We start from the raw sequence: 13,386 nt of genomic DNA, 5'->3' as shown, positions 1-13,386 counted from the left end.
GAATTGTTCCCAGCTCCTGTCCCACTGTGAATCAGCAAGGAGGCTCCTCCCCTGCCATGGAAGGGATGCCATAAGCAGCTGGCCCTGTGCACCCTTGTCCAGCTCTGCCTTTCCCTGCAAGCCAGGCGTCTTTCCAGGTACCAGGCTTTGGTGTCCCAGCCCTGCACCCCGTCGAACCCTCTGTACCCCCAGGAGAGAAGGGAAACACCTCTGTACCCCCAGGAGAGAGGGCTGCCGTGGGAAATGCAGCTGTTGTTGGAAATGCATCTGCCACAGAAGAGCATCCAGTGTGGGAAATGCATCTGCCGTGGGAAATGCATCTGCACTGGCCTCTGGAGCAGTCTCTGCAGGGGTGGAGAGAGTGAATCCCAGCCGTGCTTTCCTCCTGCCTCGCCTTTTGGCCAGGTTCATGGCTTTTGGCAGCTCCTGGTGCCTCTCTGGCCCCGGTTCAGCACAGGCTGGAGTGTCAGGCTGCCCCATGGCAGGGCTCCCAGCTCGGCAGAGCTGTGGGTCCTCCTTCAGCTCTGGGGAAGACCAACACGAGCACAAATCTGAGCAAAATGGTAAAAACCGAACTGAAAGAAGTTAAAAGCCAAGGAATGTGACCCAGCAAGGCTTGGCTGATGGAATACAACAGCCCTGAGCCACTTGGAGATCTTTTTCCACCCACTCCCCCCAATTCCTCAGGGGTTTTCTGTTCCTGATTTTGACTTCTCACTTGGCTGCAGTGACGTGCTGAGTCTGAGCCAAACGTGTTTTCCAGGGAATCAGCTCATGGCTGGAAATCGCTGCCCAGTGTGGGTAGGGATGGAGGCTGGGGCAGGGGATGGTGACTCAGGCCACAGGGTTCCCCCCCAGCACCAGAAAAATGGGGTGAGAGCCAGCATCCATCCTTCCCTTTTACAGTAATTAGTGGCTGATGAGTAGCTGGGTAGCCCAGGGTAATTCAGTGCTGGGAAGTGGTTGTAGCAGTCGGGAACTGAGCCAGCAGCCCTGGGCCCTGGGGAGGGGGAAGGATGGGGGAAGCACAAAGTCTTCATATCCTCATCCATGAACTGGGGGAACCCTCCCATCCACCCACCCGGGCTGGCAGGAGGGGATGAGGGCAAAGGAGCAGCTGGAGCACCAGGGCAAGGGGAGCAGGGCAGGAGTGCACCAAGACAGAGATGCCCAGGGCAGAGAGGCAGGGCACAGGTGCTGGCACAGGTGCTGGCCCTGGTCCTGCTGCAAGGGAGGCTGGAGGAAGCAAAGATGCTGACTGGAATCAATTCCCACCCCAGTTCCACAGGGTCATCCCCACAGGGATGGGCCAGGTTCACACAACCCCCTTGCCCAGCACAGCCCAACCAGCCTCCCCACCAGGGCAGCAATGGTGCTGGGCCTCTGCTGCCCACCCCAAGGCTGCACCTGCAGAACAAACCTGGCTCCAGCTGCCACCCCTGTGATCATCACATCACCAGCTTCTGTGGTTTGGTTTTTCTTCCCATTAATGTCTGAGCAACATTTTTCCCCGGATAAAGCCAGTTTCCTACCCCTGGAGTCTAATCTTTCCCACTCCCATGATTATTTCTCTGATCTCTGCAGCAGTCGTGACTCCTCTTGCCTTCCTCTGCTGGGACAGCAGTGGTGAGACAGGATATGGCCACCCCTTCCCCCCAGGAAACTCAGCAGGGCTGCGTGGGGACAGGGAGCTGGAGCACGCTGTGAAGCGGCTCCAGGAGGGTCCCCCAGCTGCTCCCGGCCCCTGCATGGGGAAGGGAGGTGGCTGCCCAGGGCTGAAGAGCAGCGCTGGCTGGGGGAGAACAAGGCACCCTGTGTTCCCAGCCCTTGTCACTGCCGTGGGAGCTGCTGAAAGGCTGCTCTGTCCACTGGTGGGGGTGGGGGGGCTGCTTTAGCTGACCCCCCTCAAGTGGCAGCCCCAGGGCAGGGACTGCTGCAGGGACATCACTGGCCATGCTGGCCCCTTCCCTGCATCCCCTGGCATGGCACTCAGTCCCCTGGGGGTGCCATGCAGGGTGACCCCCCAGACAAGCCCCGTTACCACAAAATTTGCCCAGTCCCTCCCAGGGCACCCCCGCAGCAGGAAGGGCAATGGCACCACAGCTCTCCACACACCCGACCCGTTTAATGGACATACAAGGTGGCTGTGCCCACTGCCCTGCTCACAGGGTACGTGCCCCAGGGCTTCATCCCACAGTGGCAGCAGCAGGGCCCGGACTGAGCTGAGCCCCAGCAGGGCTGCAGAGGTGGCATCTCCAAGCTCACACTGTCTTTAGGCACTACATCCCTGTATCCCCATGGTTCAACAGGAAACACAGCCATGAGCTCAGCCCTCCCTTCCCTACCACTGTAGGTGCCAGAGGCTGAGACCTGCCAGCCTGGAGCACTGGGGAGCAGCCCCCAGCCCACTCACCACCCGAGCTGCAGCGGGCTCACCCAGGAGGAAGGGACCCTGCAGGGACCCATGGCAGATGCAGGCACGTGATGGGTGGCAGCCTGAGGGTCACAGCTAGGGGGAGGCACAGGCACTGGGGAGCAGGCAGGGCCTGGATGCCCTCCAGCCCCCCCATGACCATCCCCGGTCCCAGCCCGGCTGCTCTGGAGGGGCTGGGGGGGTTGGGCATCCCCCCTTTTCTGAGGCTGGAGCCATCAAGCAACAATGGGGTAGAGGGGCCGAGGCCGTGGTGAGGGTCAGGGGGAGGGGGTGTCAGGTCCATCTTAGCACCATGGTGGTGGGGGCGGCTGGGGGAGGGAGCCAGGGTCAGACCCACTCCTGCAAGGAGCGCTTGCAGTACAGGAGCATTCGGGGGGCGCCCTTCCTCTGCATCTGGACGATGACGTAGATGAGGCCCAGGATGCAGAGCAGCAGCACCAGCAGCACCAGCACCATGACCACGCTCATGGTGCGTGTGTACTCATCGATCTGCACCACCACGTCCACGTCCCTGCCTGGCTGGCCATCTCCCTCGTTGTAATCCTCATCTTCCTCTTCCTCCTCCTCACCTTCAGTCCCCCCATCCCCATCAGGGTTGAAGGGGGGTCGGTCCACATCGGGCCAGCGGGGATTGGGGTCTGGGACCAGCTCCGTGTGACAGCCCATGAAGTCCCGTAGGATGGATTTGGGATAGCCTGGCTCTGTCTTGAGACGCTCATTGTCGAACTTCCAGTACTTTGTGCCTCTGTAGAAGTAGGTGGAGGCTGGGGGACAGAAGATGGAGACAAGGGGTAAGTGGGTGGGCACAGGACACTGCAGAACCACCACCTGCCACCCCTGCAGATGCCCAAGACAGCAGGTTTTACTCCCAAGACTGGTGAAACCCCTCAGAAGGGGATTCACTGCTGACTCCCACACACTGTCCCCAAGTCCATCCCATGTGGCCAGGCTATCAGAGGGACAATCTCATCTCCAAGACCCCCACTACCACCACCCCCCACCCCTCCTCTACTTACAGGCGTCCGGGCTGAGGAAGGCTCCCTTGGGCGAGGGAGGGATGCCCACCCAGACAGAGATGGGCTTTGGGTACCCAGGGTCCACCGAGCGTGTGTCCTCATTGAAGCGCCAGTATCTGGGGAGGGAGGTGGGGGGTAAGTGACAAGCACAGGGGTCCCACTGCCCAACATTCTCCCCCCTGACAGAACCCCACAGACACTCACCTGTCCCCACGGAAGAAGAAGGTGTGTCCCGTGGGTTCCCACCAGACGGCCGTGTCAATGCTGTCGTAGGGGATGCCCTGCCCGTAGGTGACCAGGGGCTGTGGGTACCCAGGCTCCAGGTTGGCTTCTCGGAAGAGCCAGTACCGGTCACCTAGAGGGAAAAGAGTTGGAGAAGGGGATGAGAAGGTCCTGCCCAGCTGCTGTAGCAGGTGCACAAATGGATAGGGATAGTGGTAATGCCTGTGGCCCTCCTGACTCCTTGGGATCACAGAGCAGCTGTGGCTGGGGAGGTGGGTCAGGATGAGATGAAGCCAACCAGCTCTCAACAGCTTTGTGGGAGACACTGGGGTCTCGCTTCCACCTCAGCCCTCCCATCCAGCTTTCCTGCTCACCTTTAAAGAAGACGAACCTCCCGTCATGCCTCTCGTAGGCAGCATCAATGTCCCCAGGGAGGCCCCGCCAGAAGTGTCCAATGGGCATGGGGTAATTGTCCAGCACCCGGTTGTGCCGGACCCTCCAGAACCACCGGCCCTGGAAAGAAACGGGGTTGGCAGAGGATGGGGAGGACACAGGGACACAGTCACCTTGCTGAGGGGTCCTCCCACCCACAGACCCACTACATCCCCAAGGAAGGGGCAGGAGTGGGTCCTGGCAGGTACCTTGAATACAAACATCTCCCCACGCAGCACCGCCACGGTGTCGAAGTCCCCATCGCAGATGTCGGGGCCGTACTGGTCAGGTCGGTCTGGGCTGCCAGGTTTGGGTGGGCGCTCTGGTTTCCCCGGAGGGGGAGGTTTAGGGGGTCTCTGGTCAGGCCTGCCAGGTCTCCGGGGTGTCACGGTGGGCAAAGGCTTGGTGGGCTGAGGGTGCCCATCTGCGGTACCTGGATCGGGCAGGTGAGAGAAAGGATGTGATGATGCAGAACAGCAACACCTGTACCTCAGTTTCCCTACACACATGCCCAAAATCCCACCTCTGGCATGATCCTCCAACCAACTCCTCACCGTAGAGCTGCTGGATGCCCTTGAGGTCATCCTCAGGCAGCTGGAAGTTCTCTGTGTCCATCCACTGGTAGAAGGGTGCCATGATTGCACTGGGGTTGCTGGAGTGCTCCAAGCCCAGCGAGTGCCCCAGCTCGTGCACAGCCACCAGGAAAAGGTTGTTCCCTGCATGGAGAGGCACCATCAGCAAGAGGGGGTGGAGAACATGACACATGAGGCAGACTCCTGGACCCAGCATCCAGCAACAGGGGTGCTCTAGTGGGATCGGCCTGCATACCCATGGTGGACCTGCTCTCCCTGCCAGTCCTGTTCACACCAGCACAGCTCCCCCCTCCACCCACAGTGGCCACCAGGCTCCTCTGGTCACCTTTACAACCTCCTTGGCCCTCAACTCACCAGACACATCTGCATTCTCCAGCGTCCAGGGCTCATCCAAGTCGAAATGCGTGTCTCCCCCCATGCCAGGGCCGGGAAAATAGGCATGAGCCAAAAATCCCCCAAGGCCATCAAAGGGAGAGCTGTCTCCATGGAATCCAGAGGCAAAGAGCACCATGATGTCAGCCTCCTTCTTCCTCTTCTGCCGGATGTCCTCGTAGGCCACCTCCCGGAAAACCAGCGGCGTGGCTTGCTCCCACACGCGGAAAGCTCGTCGGACAGCCTCGTGGGAGTGGTACCGACCCAGCTTCTCCGTGTAGTTTTGGATGCTGGGGATACAGAATTCACTAGGGAAGGCCTGGAGCAGCACTCTGAGGGGATCTATGGGTCACCATGGGCCTGGGGGAGGGAATCCCTGGCAGTGCTGGGTACCTGAAGGTGAGGTGGCTCTGGCTCCAGCGCCGCCCTGTCAGCGCGTACCGCTTCCGACGCATGTTGGACTTCATCCGTGCTCCAAACTGATCCGGGACCCCACAGCGGGGACGTTTCATCCACCTGCCAGGAGGACACCGAGCCAGGGCTCAGCCCACCACAGCCAACATCCCTGCGGGGTTACAGCACCCACAGACAGCAGGGACACTATCCTGGCTGCAGAGGTGCAGCCCCCAAAAGGGGAGAAGCACAAGGGGGACAGCACCCACTCTTCCAGGTGCCAGTAGAGCCCCGAGGCTGTCAGAGAAAACCACAAAGCCCGAGAGTGGAGCTGCCATCTGCTTGAGCAAGGGGACAATAAAGAAACTCACGCCTTGGTCTCCTCGTCCAGGACGCCGGTGACGGTGATGCCGTAGAACTTCTGCATCTCGGCGAGCGCAGCGGAGAAGGTCTGGGCCGAGCGCATGGTGGACATGCGGCGGCTGGGCTGCGGCAGGTACCCGTAGAGCCGCAGCCATGCCTGGCCGGGAGAGCCACGCGTCAGCCCGGCACCGAGCAGCCCTGGAGCTCCCCAACGCCCGCTGGGGAAGGATCTGCCCCCGCCTGCCTGCACCCCAGCCCCACGTCCCTTCACAGGGCGGTCAGTGCCAGCTGCCAGTGGCAAATGCCACTCTCGAGCAGGCAGCGCTGCGGCAGCAGGGCACGGGGTCCCTGCCCTGCCCTGCAAGGTGAGGGAGCCGGGGATCTCGGGGGGCTGCTGCCGGATGGGCCGACTCCAGGGACCAGGCAGCTGGCAGGGGGCCAGGCTGCCTGCGGGCTGCCTGTCCCTGTCCTCCTCCGGAGGCGTCCCCTGGGAGCTGCCGAGGGATGTGAAGCCTGGGACCCCCACCCCGGCCTGCACCCACAAAGGAGCTTCTGTCCTGCAGGGCTGCAGCCCCAGGGCGGGGGGCAGGAGGGTGCTGGGGCGCGCCGGGGCTCTTCCTTCCTGCCCCAGCCTCCACCTCCTCTTGTCTGCTTTAAATGCATTTTATTTTTATCTTCATTATTACTCTTTTGTAACTTTTTTTTTCCCTCCTAGTTTTCACTTATATTTTCCAAATTAGGGGGGGTTTCCTTTTAATCTTTAAAGCTTTTTTTTCTAAATTCCTTCCAATTCTTTTTCCTTTTCCAAGTCTTATTGCTCTTCCAAGTCTTTTTCCTTTTCCAAGTCTTCTCCAGGTTCTCCAATCCTTTTCCTACCCCAATTCTTTTCCTATCACTTTTTTTTTTTTTCCAAAAACGGCTTAACATTTTAATTGCTAAAAACACTAAATCTATTAAATTCTTCTACCCCCACTCCCGTTCCCCGGCAGGGTGGTGGAGCAGAGCCTTTATCAAAAGCCCTTTCACCCCCTCCCCCGCCGGGCACAAAGCGCTTCCTCCCCACACCCCGCACCCGCCGCCCGCCACCCCCGGCGGCGACCTGCACCCCACCACCCCGTTCCCCGCCTGCACCTGCCCCGGCCGGCGGTGCGGCGGCCCCGCAGGTGCCGGTGCGGGGGTGCGGAGCCCCGGGCCCGTGCCTCACCTCGGCGTTGATCTCCTCGCCCGCCGCCCCCGCCAGCAGCACCAGCAGCACCACGAGCGGCGGGAGGCGCCCGCCCGCCCGCCAGGGGGCGCCGCCCCCTACTGCCATTCCGCGCCGCCGCCGGGTCGCGGCTGCCCCCGGCCGCGCCGGGCCGGGCCGGGCCGGGCCGGGCCGGGCCGAGCGCGGCGGTGTCGGAGCTACGCCGCCCTCATGGCCCGGGGCCGAGCCGCCGCGGGGGGCTGCGCACGGTGCATGGGAGGCGCTGCCAGGCGCGGCCCGTCGCCTCCCGGCCCGCCTATTGTGCGTGAGGTCAGCACGGCGGAGCGAGGCACATTGGCGACCGGAGGGGCGCGGCTCCTCTCAGCAACCCTGCCGCCCTCTGCCCGCCGCCGGGAGCACCGGAGCGGCTGGCGGAAGGCGGGCGCGGCGGCGGCGGCGGCGGCGCCGGGGAGCGGTGGGGCGGGGCGGGGCGGGGGCGGGGCGGGGGCGGGGCGGTGGGGGGGGGCGGGGCCGGGGCCGCCCCCCCCCGCACGTGTGTGTGCGGCGGGGCCGCGGGAGAGACCCCGCACCGGGCAGAGACCCCCGAACCGGGCAGAGACCCCGCACCGGGCAGAGACCCCGCACCGGGCAGAGACCCTGCACCGGGCACAGACCCCCGAACCGAGCACAGACCCCCGCACCGGGCACAGACCCCCGCACCGGGCACAGACCCCCGCACCGGGCAGAGACCCCCGAACCGAGCACAGACCCCCGCACCGGGCATAGACCCTGCACCGGGCACAGACCCCCGCACCGGGCAGAGACCCTGCACCGGGCACAGACCCCCGCACCGGGCACAGACCCCCGCACCGGGCAGAGACCCCCGCACCGGGCAGAGACCCTGCACCGGGCACAGACCCCCGCACCGGGCAGAGACCCCCGAACCGGGCAGAGACCCCCGAACCGGGCATAGACCCCGCACCGGGCAGAAACCCCCGAACCGGGCACAGACCCCCGCACCGGGCAGAGACCCCGCACCGGGCAGAGACCCCCGAACCGGGCACAGACCCCCGCACCGGGCATAGACCCCGCACCGGGCACAGACCGCCCGCACTGGGCACAGACCCCCGAACCGGGCACAGATCCCCGAACCGGGCACAGACCCGCGAACCGGGCAGAGACCCCCGCACCGGGCAGAGACCCCCGAACCGGGCACAGACCCCGCACCGGGCACAGACCCCGCACCGGGCACAGACCCCCGCACCCGGCCCTGCCGGCAGCCGCCACATCCCCGACTTTGCCCCCACAGCCACCGTGCCCTGTCCCGGGGGTCTCTGACACCCGGTGTTACACAACCGGGTGCAGTGCCAGGCCCGGCTGGGGCCAGTGGTTGAGCATTAACCTGGGAGAAACCGGTTTCACTGAAGTCCCCAGGGGCTAAATATATCTCTGTTTGTTTTTCTTTGCCCCAAAAGAAACTTATCTTGCGGATCCCCATCCCGGAAACTAACTGGCTAAAGACTTAACAGGTTTTTTGTTAAGCACTTCAAAAGGCTGCTGGCAGCGGCAACTGGCTTCGATGCTCCCAGGGACACAAATCCCGACTGTCTGGAGATGCTCCCACAGACAAAGCCACTCTCTGTGCCAGGACAGGCAGCATGGAGCTCACAGGAGCACTTACAGAAGTGGTCTCACGTGAAGCTTTGCAGGAGTTGTGCGTGTCTAAAAGGAAACGGCTGAAATACACCACAGACACAATTTTATGACATGAGGAAACAGATTTTTACTGTTCAGAAGTCCTGGACAGACATGGAATAAAAGATTCAGGGCATCACATCAGCATCCTGTTCCAACTACCTGAGAAGTTGCAGCTGACCAACCCACAGGGACAAAAGCATAAAAAGGAGTTTCTCCCAAGGGACAATGTCCAGCCCGTGATCCCCTGGGTCATCATCCACCTGGGGTGCTGATCACACAGTGTGGAGCCTGGGCAGGAGCCGCCACCCCTTGACTCACCTGTGGGCACTGCCCTCCCAGCTCAGGCAAACACTGACACTGTCTGTTCCAGGGCTCACCCACACCTGGCAGCAAGCTCTTGTTCTTTGGCAAAAGGATCAGACACTGAAATGTCCCTACAGAGGCAGCAGCAGTGTGAGAGGGACACAACATGACTCAGGAGCTTGTCCAAGCTGGCTTACGGTAGGAAAACACTCAGGGAAGAGGATCCAGCTCCATGTCCTTCCCTCTTGCTACTCAAAACATGCCCAGAGCCTCCCAACAATCTGGCAGTGCTACTTCCCACTGTGTGAGACACTCTCCCTTTAGTAGCAGCTTCCCACGCTACCTTCTTCCTCCTTCCCATAAGGCATCTATGGCTTTTGAAGAATTTTTTTTTCTTTTTTCTTTTTTTTTTTTTAAATCAGCAAAATTAGCGACCGTGGGATGTCTGGAACCACCAGTGCTGACTGCAGCACATCCAGCAGCGAGGATGAAATCTGCTACAAGCACACTTTTCTTCAGGCAGCAGCTCAAACTGGAAGTGGCCTGACTTGAGGCCACCAATGCCGCAGAGACGCTGAGCAGGCAAGAAGAGCGCGGAGGTGCGTGAGAGCCCACGCCACCCAGAGCTGTGCCAGACTGCAGCCCTTGTTCCAGGGTCAGGCTCTTCGGGGCTCCAAAAGGCACAGCCCCACCCACCCCTACCTCAAGGGGAAGGAGAAGTACTTGTTCCCTGACTTGCAGCGGATTTGCTCCCATTGGATACGCAGCAGGAATGCTGACTCCTCAAACCCATCCACAATGTCCTGGAAAACAGAGGCAGGAGTCAGTACCAGGAGAGTGGATCTGCCAGAGGATGGAGCTGGCAGCTCCCTGTCTGAAGCAAGTCACAGGTGAAGCCATTTGCAGCTGGAAGCCTCAGGAGGGTCATTTAACTCATGCTCCCCCCAAAAGCTTCTCATCTTTCAGCCCACTGAAGTTTGTCCTGCTCAGTTGAAGATCTGCACCCCAGGCAGGGAGATGTGGCTGGAGTCCAGCTCTGCCCTCCCCCTGCTCTCCACACCACCCCATGTCTGTGGGGACACACCTGGAGCTCCTGCAGACACTGCCCTTCCAGCCTGCCAGCCAGGTCCCCCACGCACCAGGCCAAGCTGATGTGGAACGATGGGTCCTGAAGGCAAAACAAACAGGGATAAGAATGTGAGGGCTAAAGGAGGCTTTGCTCAATGCACAGAGCCACAGTGGGACATCTGGCATGATGCTGCTGCCCTGTCTGGGATCACAGAGGCTGGAGGATCCCAAAGCTGGGAGTCCCCTCTGCCAACTCAACAGCTGCAGAGCTGATATGGACAGTGCTGGAGGCAAGAGGAGTCCTGGGCTTCCCACCCCAGCCCCTTTGGACTCCAGTGGGCAAGGCTGCCTGGCTCCCAGCCTCCCTGTGCTCAACTCTGCAGCTGTGGGAGAATCTCTCAGGACTGGTTTTGGAGCAGGTACATGGGTCACTGCTGAATAATCCACATGAGCTCCTTGCTCAGCTCTAGGCACAGACAAACTGGGCCCTGGCCCTTCAAAATCCCAAACCTGTTCCCAAAGCTAGTACTAAGCAAAAAGGCTGGACTAATGCCCAAGAAAGCTGCCCAAGGCAAAGACACAAGGATTGTCCTCAGTCTCACAGTGCCCATTCTATCCTAGGACAACCCTGTTTCCATGCACAGCAGGGCAGCCACTGCAACTGGCTCCTGTTTATTTGAGTGAACAGGGAACCAGCCAGCATGTCCAGACTGGCAGGGGAGCAAGCAGGAACGCCTCACCTTGTAGAATGTGGGAAGGTCAAATTCCTCTAGAACGCCATCCACCTCCGAGACCAGCTCCAGCAGCTGGAAATGCCCAGCAGAGACCTCCAAGCCAATAAAGGTCCTAGAGAAAGGCAAGGAGAGACTGCAAGCACCCTTTCATGCTGCAGAAAGCACAGCCCTACGAATACATAGCCCTTCATTCCTACTGGGCAAGTTCCTTACTCCCTAACACAAGGAAATCTGAGGAATGCCAGGTTTAAGCATCCAGGGATGCTGATTGTATTCTGAAGAAAAACAGAAGATGTGGTGGCAGGCAGAAGCAGGATTGGATGATAAACCATGTAGATTTACTAGATTAGCCTAGTACCTTTTGGGACATGAAAATCAGTTTTCCAGGCAAAGGATGCACTGGATGAATTTCAGCAGAGTGCCGTGCCCACGCAGGAGCTGCATTAAAAAAGTGGAAGTTGCTGGAGAGGTTTCACAGTGTGAGAGGAAGCAGGGAATGGGAAGTACCAGGCTGGAGAGGTGTGACAAAGAAGTCAGCACCTCCTCCAGGACTGTGGGGATGACACTTTCTAGAGTCATTTAGAGTCATCAATTCTTCCCCTCCAGGAGGAAAGCAGAAGATTCAAGTGTCACCCAGTGGTTCCATATCCACTTTTTCCTACCCATGACTATCTTGGGCTGCCTTTCCCACCAGATTCAGCAACTTTCTGCAATTTTAATCACCATTGCTTTGACATTCAAAAAAAACTTAATTGCATTCAGTTGGAATCAGGCTTCTGAGCTGATGCCCAGGAGAATTAGCACCATCTCAGCTATTTCTCTCCAGCTCTTGGAAGACCTGCACTACAATTTCATGACTGGCACTGCTGCCAAAAGAGGTGGTCCCACTCTGCTCGCCCCAGGCTGTGTATGCTGGCTAATGAGACCAAAAGCTTGCAGAGAATCAGTGCCAAAGCCAAAACTTTGTACAGATGGCTGGGGAAAGGTGTGAAATGTCTGGAGATGATCTGGAGGTGATCACATACTGTGTTGTCACGCAGCCCAACTGTGGGATAGGCAGGGTGACACTTCCCATCCACCCAGCGCCCTGCTCAGACTTCTCCTGGGGCAGGCAGGCTGCTCCACTGTGCACTCACCTGGTTTTGTTCTGGTTGGTGTAAACCTTCACTTGGTCAGCCACGCAGAAGAACCTGAAATAAGAAAGATCCTATTTCAGCTGCAGGGAAAAAAATAAAAAAGGAGAAGATGAGGAGAGGTCAGGATTGTTACCAAGCCATGGAAAGATACAGGCAAATATAAGCTGCAATCGGACCAAATTGGTGCAACCAGAACCTCTTGGGGCTCAAATTAATTAATTTCCCTCCCACTTCCAGCCCTCCAAAGCCTGCACAGTGACAGAAGCTCTGAAGAAGCTGATGCTCAGCCAGTGCCTGAGCCACATGTAAGCAACAAAACCACCCATGGTTTAGAGGATGGCACAGCTCTGGCCTGATCCTGGAAAGCCAAAACCTGATGCATCTGGTGCCAGATCCTGAGGCAGTGAGGAAAAATCCCCAGGGCTTTAATGTCCTGCCAGCACCAGCTGCCAGGGACACCTTAGGGCGTGGATGCTGGCAAAACACGGGTCCCGAGGGCAGGGGAGGGGTGTGAGGAGCGCTCTGCCGGGGCTCTGCCAAACCCACCTGTGGAAGGCGGCCAGGCGCTCCCGGAGGGAGCGGACGAAGGGCTCAATCCAGTGGTAGCGCAGCACCACGCACTGCGAGAGGCTCAGGTGGAACTCCTCCATGGCAGCCAGCGACGGCACGAAGGTGCGGGCGTGGGACACCAGCAGCTCCAGCAGCTCCAGGAACTCCTCCTGGGCAATGTCTGCGGGGCAGCGCCGTCAGAGGAGCCGCGCATCCCCGCCGGGACCGAGGGGCTGGGGTCCGTCCCGCCATCCTCCCGGACCCATCCCGGTCCCGGTCCCGGTCCCATCCCGCTCGCGGTCGCGGTCGCGGTGCCGGTACCTACAGGGCAGGTAGACGTGCGTGGCCCAGTTGCCCCGCTCGTGGGGGAAGCCGCGCACGCGGCCGCCGTGCCGGGAGCTGTCATCGCTCACGGCCTCCTGCGGGTCCGGGTCTCCGGGCAGGCCGGCGGGTACGGGCAGGCGGGGGCGGCCGGCGCTGCGGGACCGGAGCGGGGTGAGAACGAGGAAGAGGAGGAAGAAGGCCGTGCGCTCCCGCCGCCTCCCGCGCGCTCCCGCCGCCGCCACCCCACCGCACCCACCTGGCCCCGGGGAGCCCCTGCGCGGCGCCGCCCCGGCACCCCCCTTCCTGCTCCTGCTCCTGCTCCTCCTCGGAGCTGCTGTAGCCCACCAGCGCGGCGCTCATGGCCGCGGCCCCGCCGCCACGGCCCGCGCCCCGCTGGCAGCGCAGTTGCCGGCGCGGCCCGGCAGGGGGCAGCACTCGCCGCGCCCGCCCCGCCTCCTCCGCCGCCGCCGCGGCCGCCCCGGCCCGGCCCGCTCCGCTCCCTCCGCTGCGCTCCCGCCCGCCGCTCGCTCCCTTCCCTCCCTCCCCTCCTCCCTCCCGGCTCCCGC

The 13,386-nt window shown here is 61.0% G+C and overlaps 2 protein-coding genes across 2 annotated transcripts; both read right to left on the bottom strand.

The window, feature by feature from the left end:
- Window positions 1–2,106: 2,106 nt before the first annotated feature.
- MMP15 (matrix metallopeptidase 15) lies at window positions 2,107–7,156 on the bottom strand. The gene is made up of 10 exons (XM_036390212.2): window positions 7,030–7,156; window positions 5,834–5,982; window positions 5,463–5,585; window positions 5,052–5,359; window positions 4,659–4,820; window positions 4,314–4,537; window positions 4,047–4,185; window positions 3,655–3,805; window positions 3,451–3,566; window positions 2,107–3,198 (listed from the first exon to the last, which is right to left on the bottom strand). Exons 1-10 carry the CDS (start codon window positions 7,135–7,137, stop codon window positions 2,762–2,764), a joined length of 1,917 nt encoding a protein of 638 aa, XP_036246105.1. The 5' UTR covers window positions 7,138–7,156; the 3' UTR covers window positions 2,107–2,761.
- A 1,610-nt stretch (window positions 7,157–8,766) lies between these two features.
- USB1 (U6 snRNA biogenesis phosphodiesterase 1) lies at window positions 8,767–13,216 on the bottom strand. The gene is made up of 7 exons (XM_036390595.2): window positions 13,077–13,216; window positions 12,822–12,973; window positions 12,494–12,677; window positions 11,948–12,001; window positions 10,818–10,923; window positions 10,094–10,177; window positions 8,767–9,812 (listed from the first exon to the last, which is right to left on the bottom strand). The coding sequence occupies exons 1-7, from the start codon at window positions 13,178–13,180 to the stop codon at window positions 9,708–9,710; spliced, it is 789 nt and encodes a 262-aa protein (XP_036246488.1). The 5' UTR covers window positions 13,181–13,216; the 3' UTR covers window positions 8,767–9,707.
- Between the last annotated feature and the right edge of the window lie 170 nt (window positions 13,217–13,386).

Source organism: Molothrus ater, chromosome 12, assembly GCF_012460135.2.
Source record: "Molothrus ater isolate BHLD 08-10-18 breed brown headed cowbird chromosome 12, BPBGC_Mater_1.1, whole genome shotgun sequence".
NCBI classification, from domain to species: Eukaryota; Metazoa; Chordata; class Aves; order Passeriformes; family Icteridae; genus Molothrus; species Molothrus ater.
Note: the sequence above shows the minus strand (reverse complement) of the source record. Positions and strands in the feature narration are given on the sequence as shown.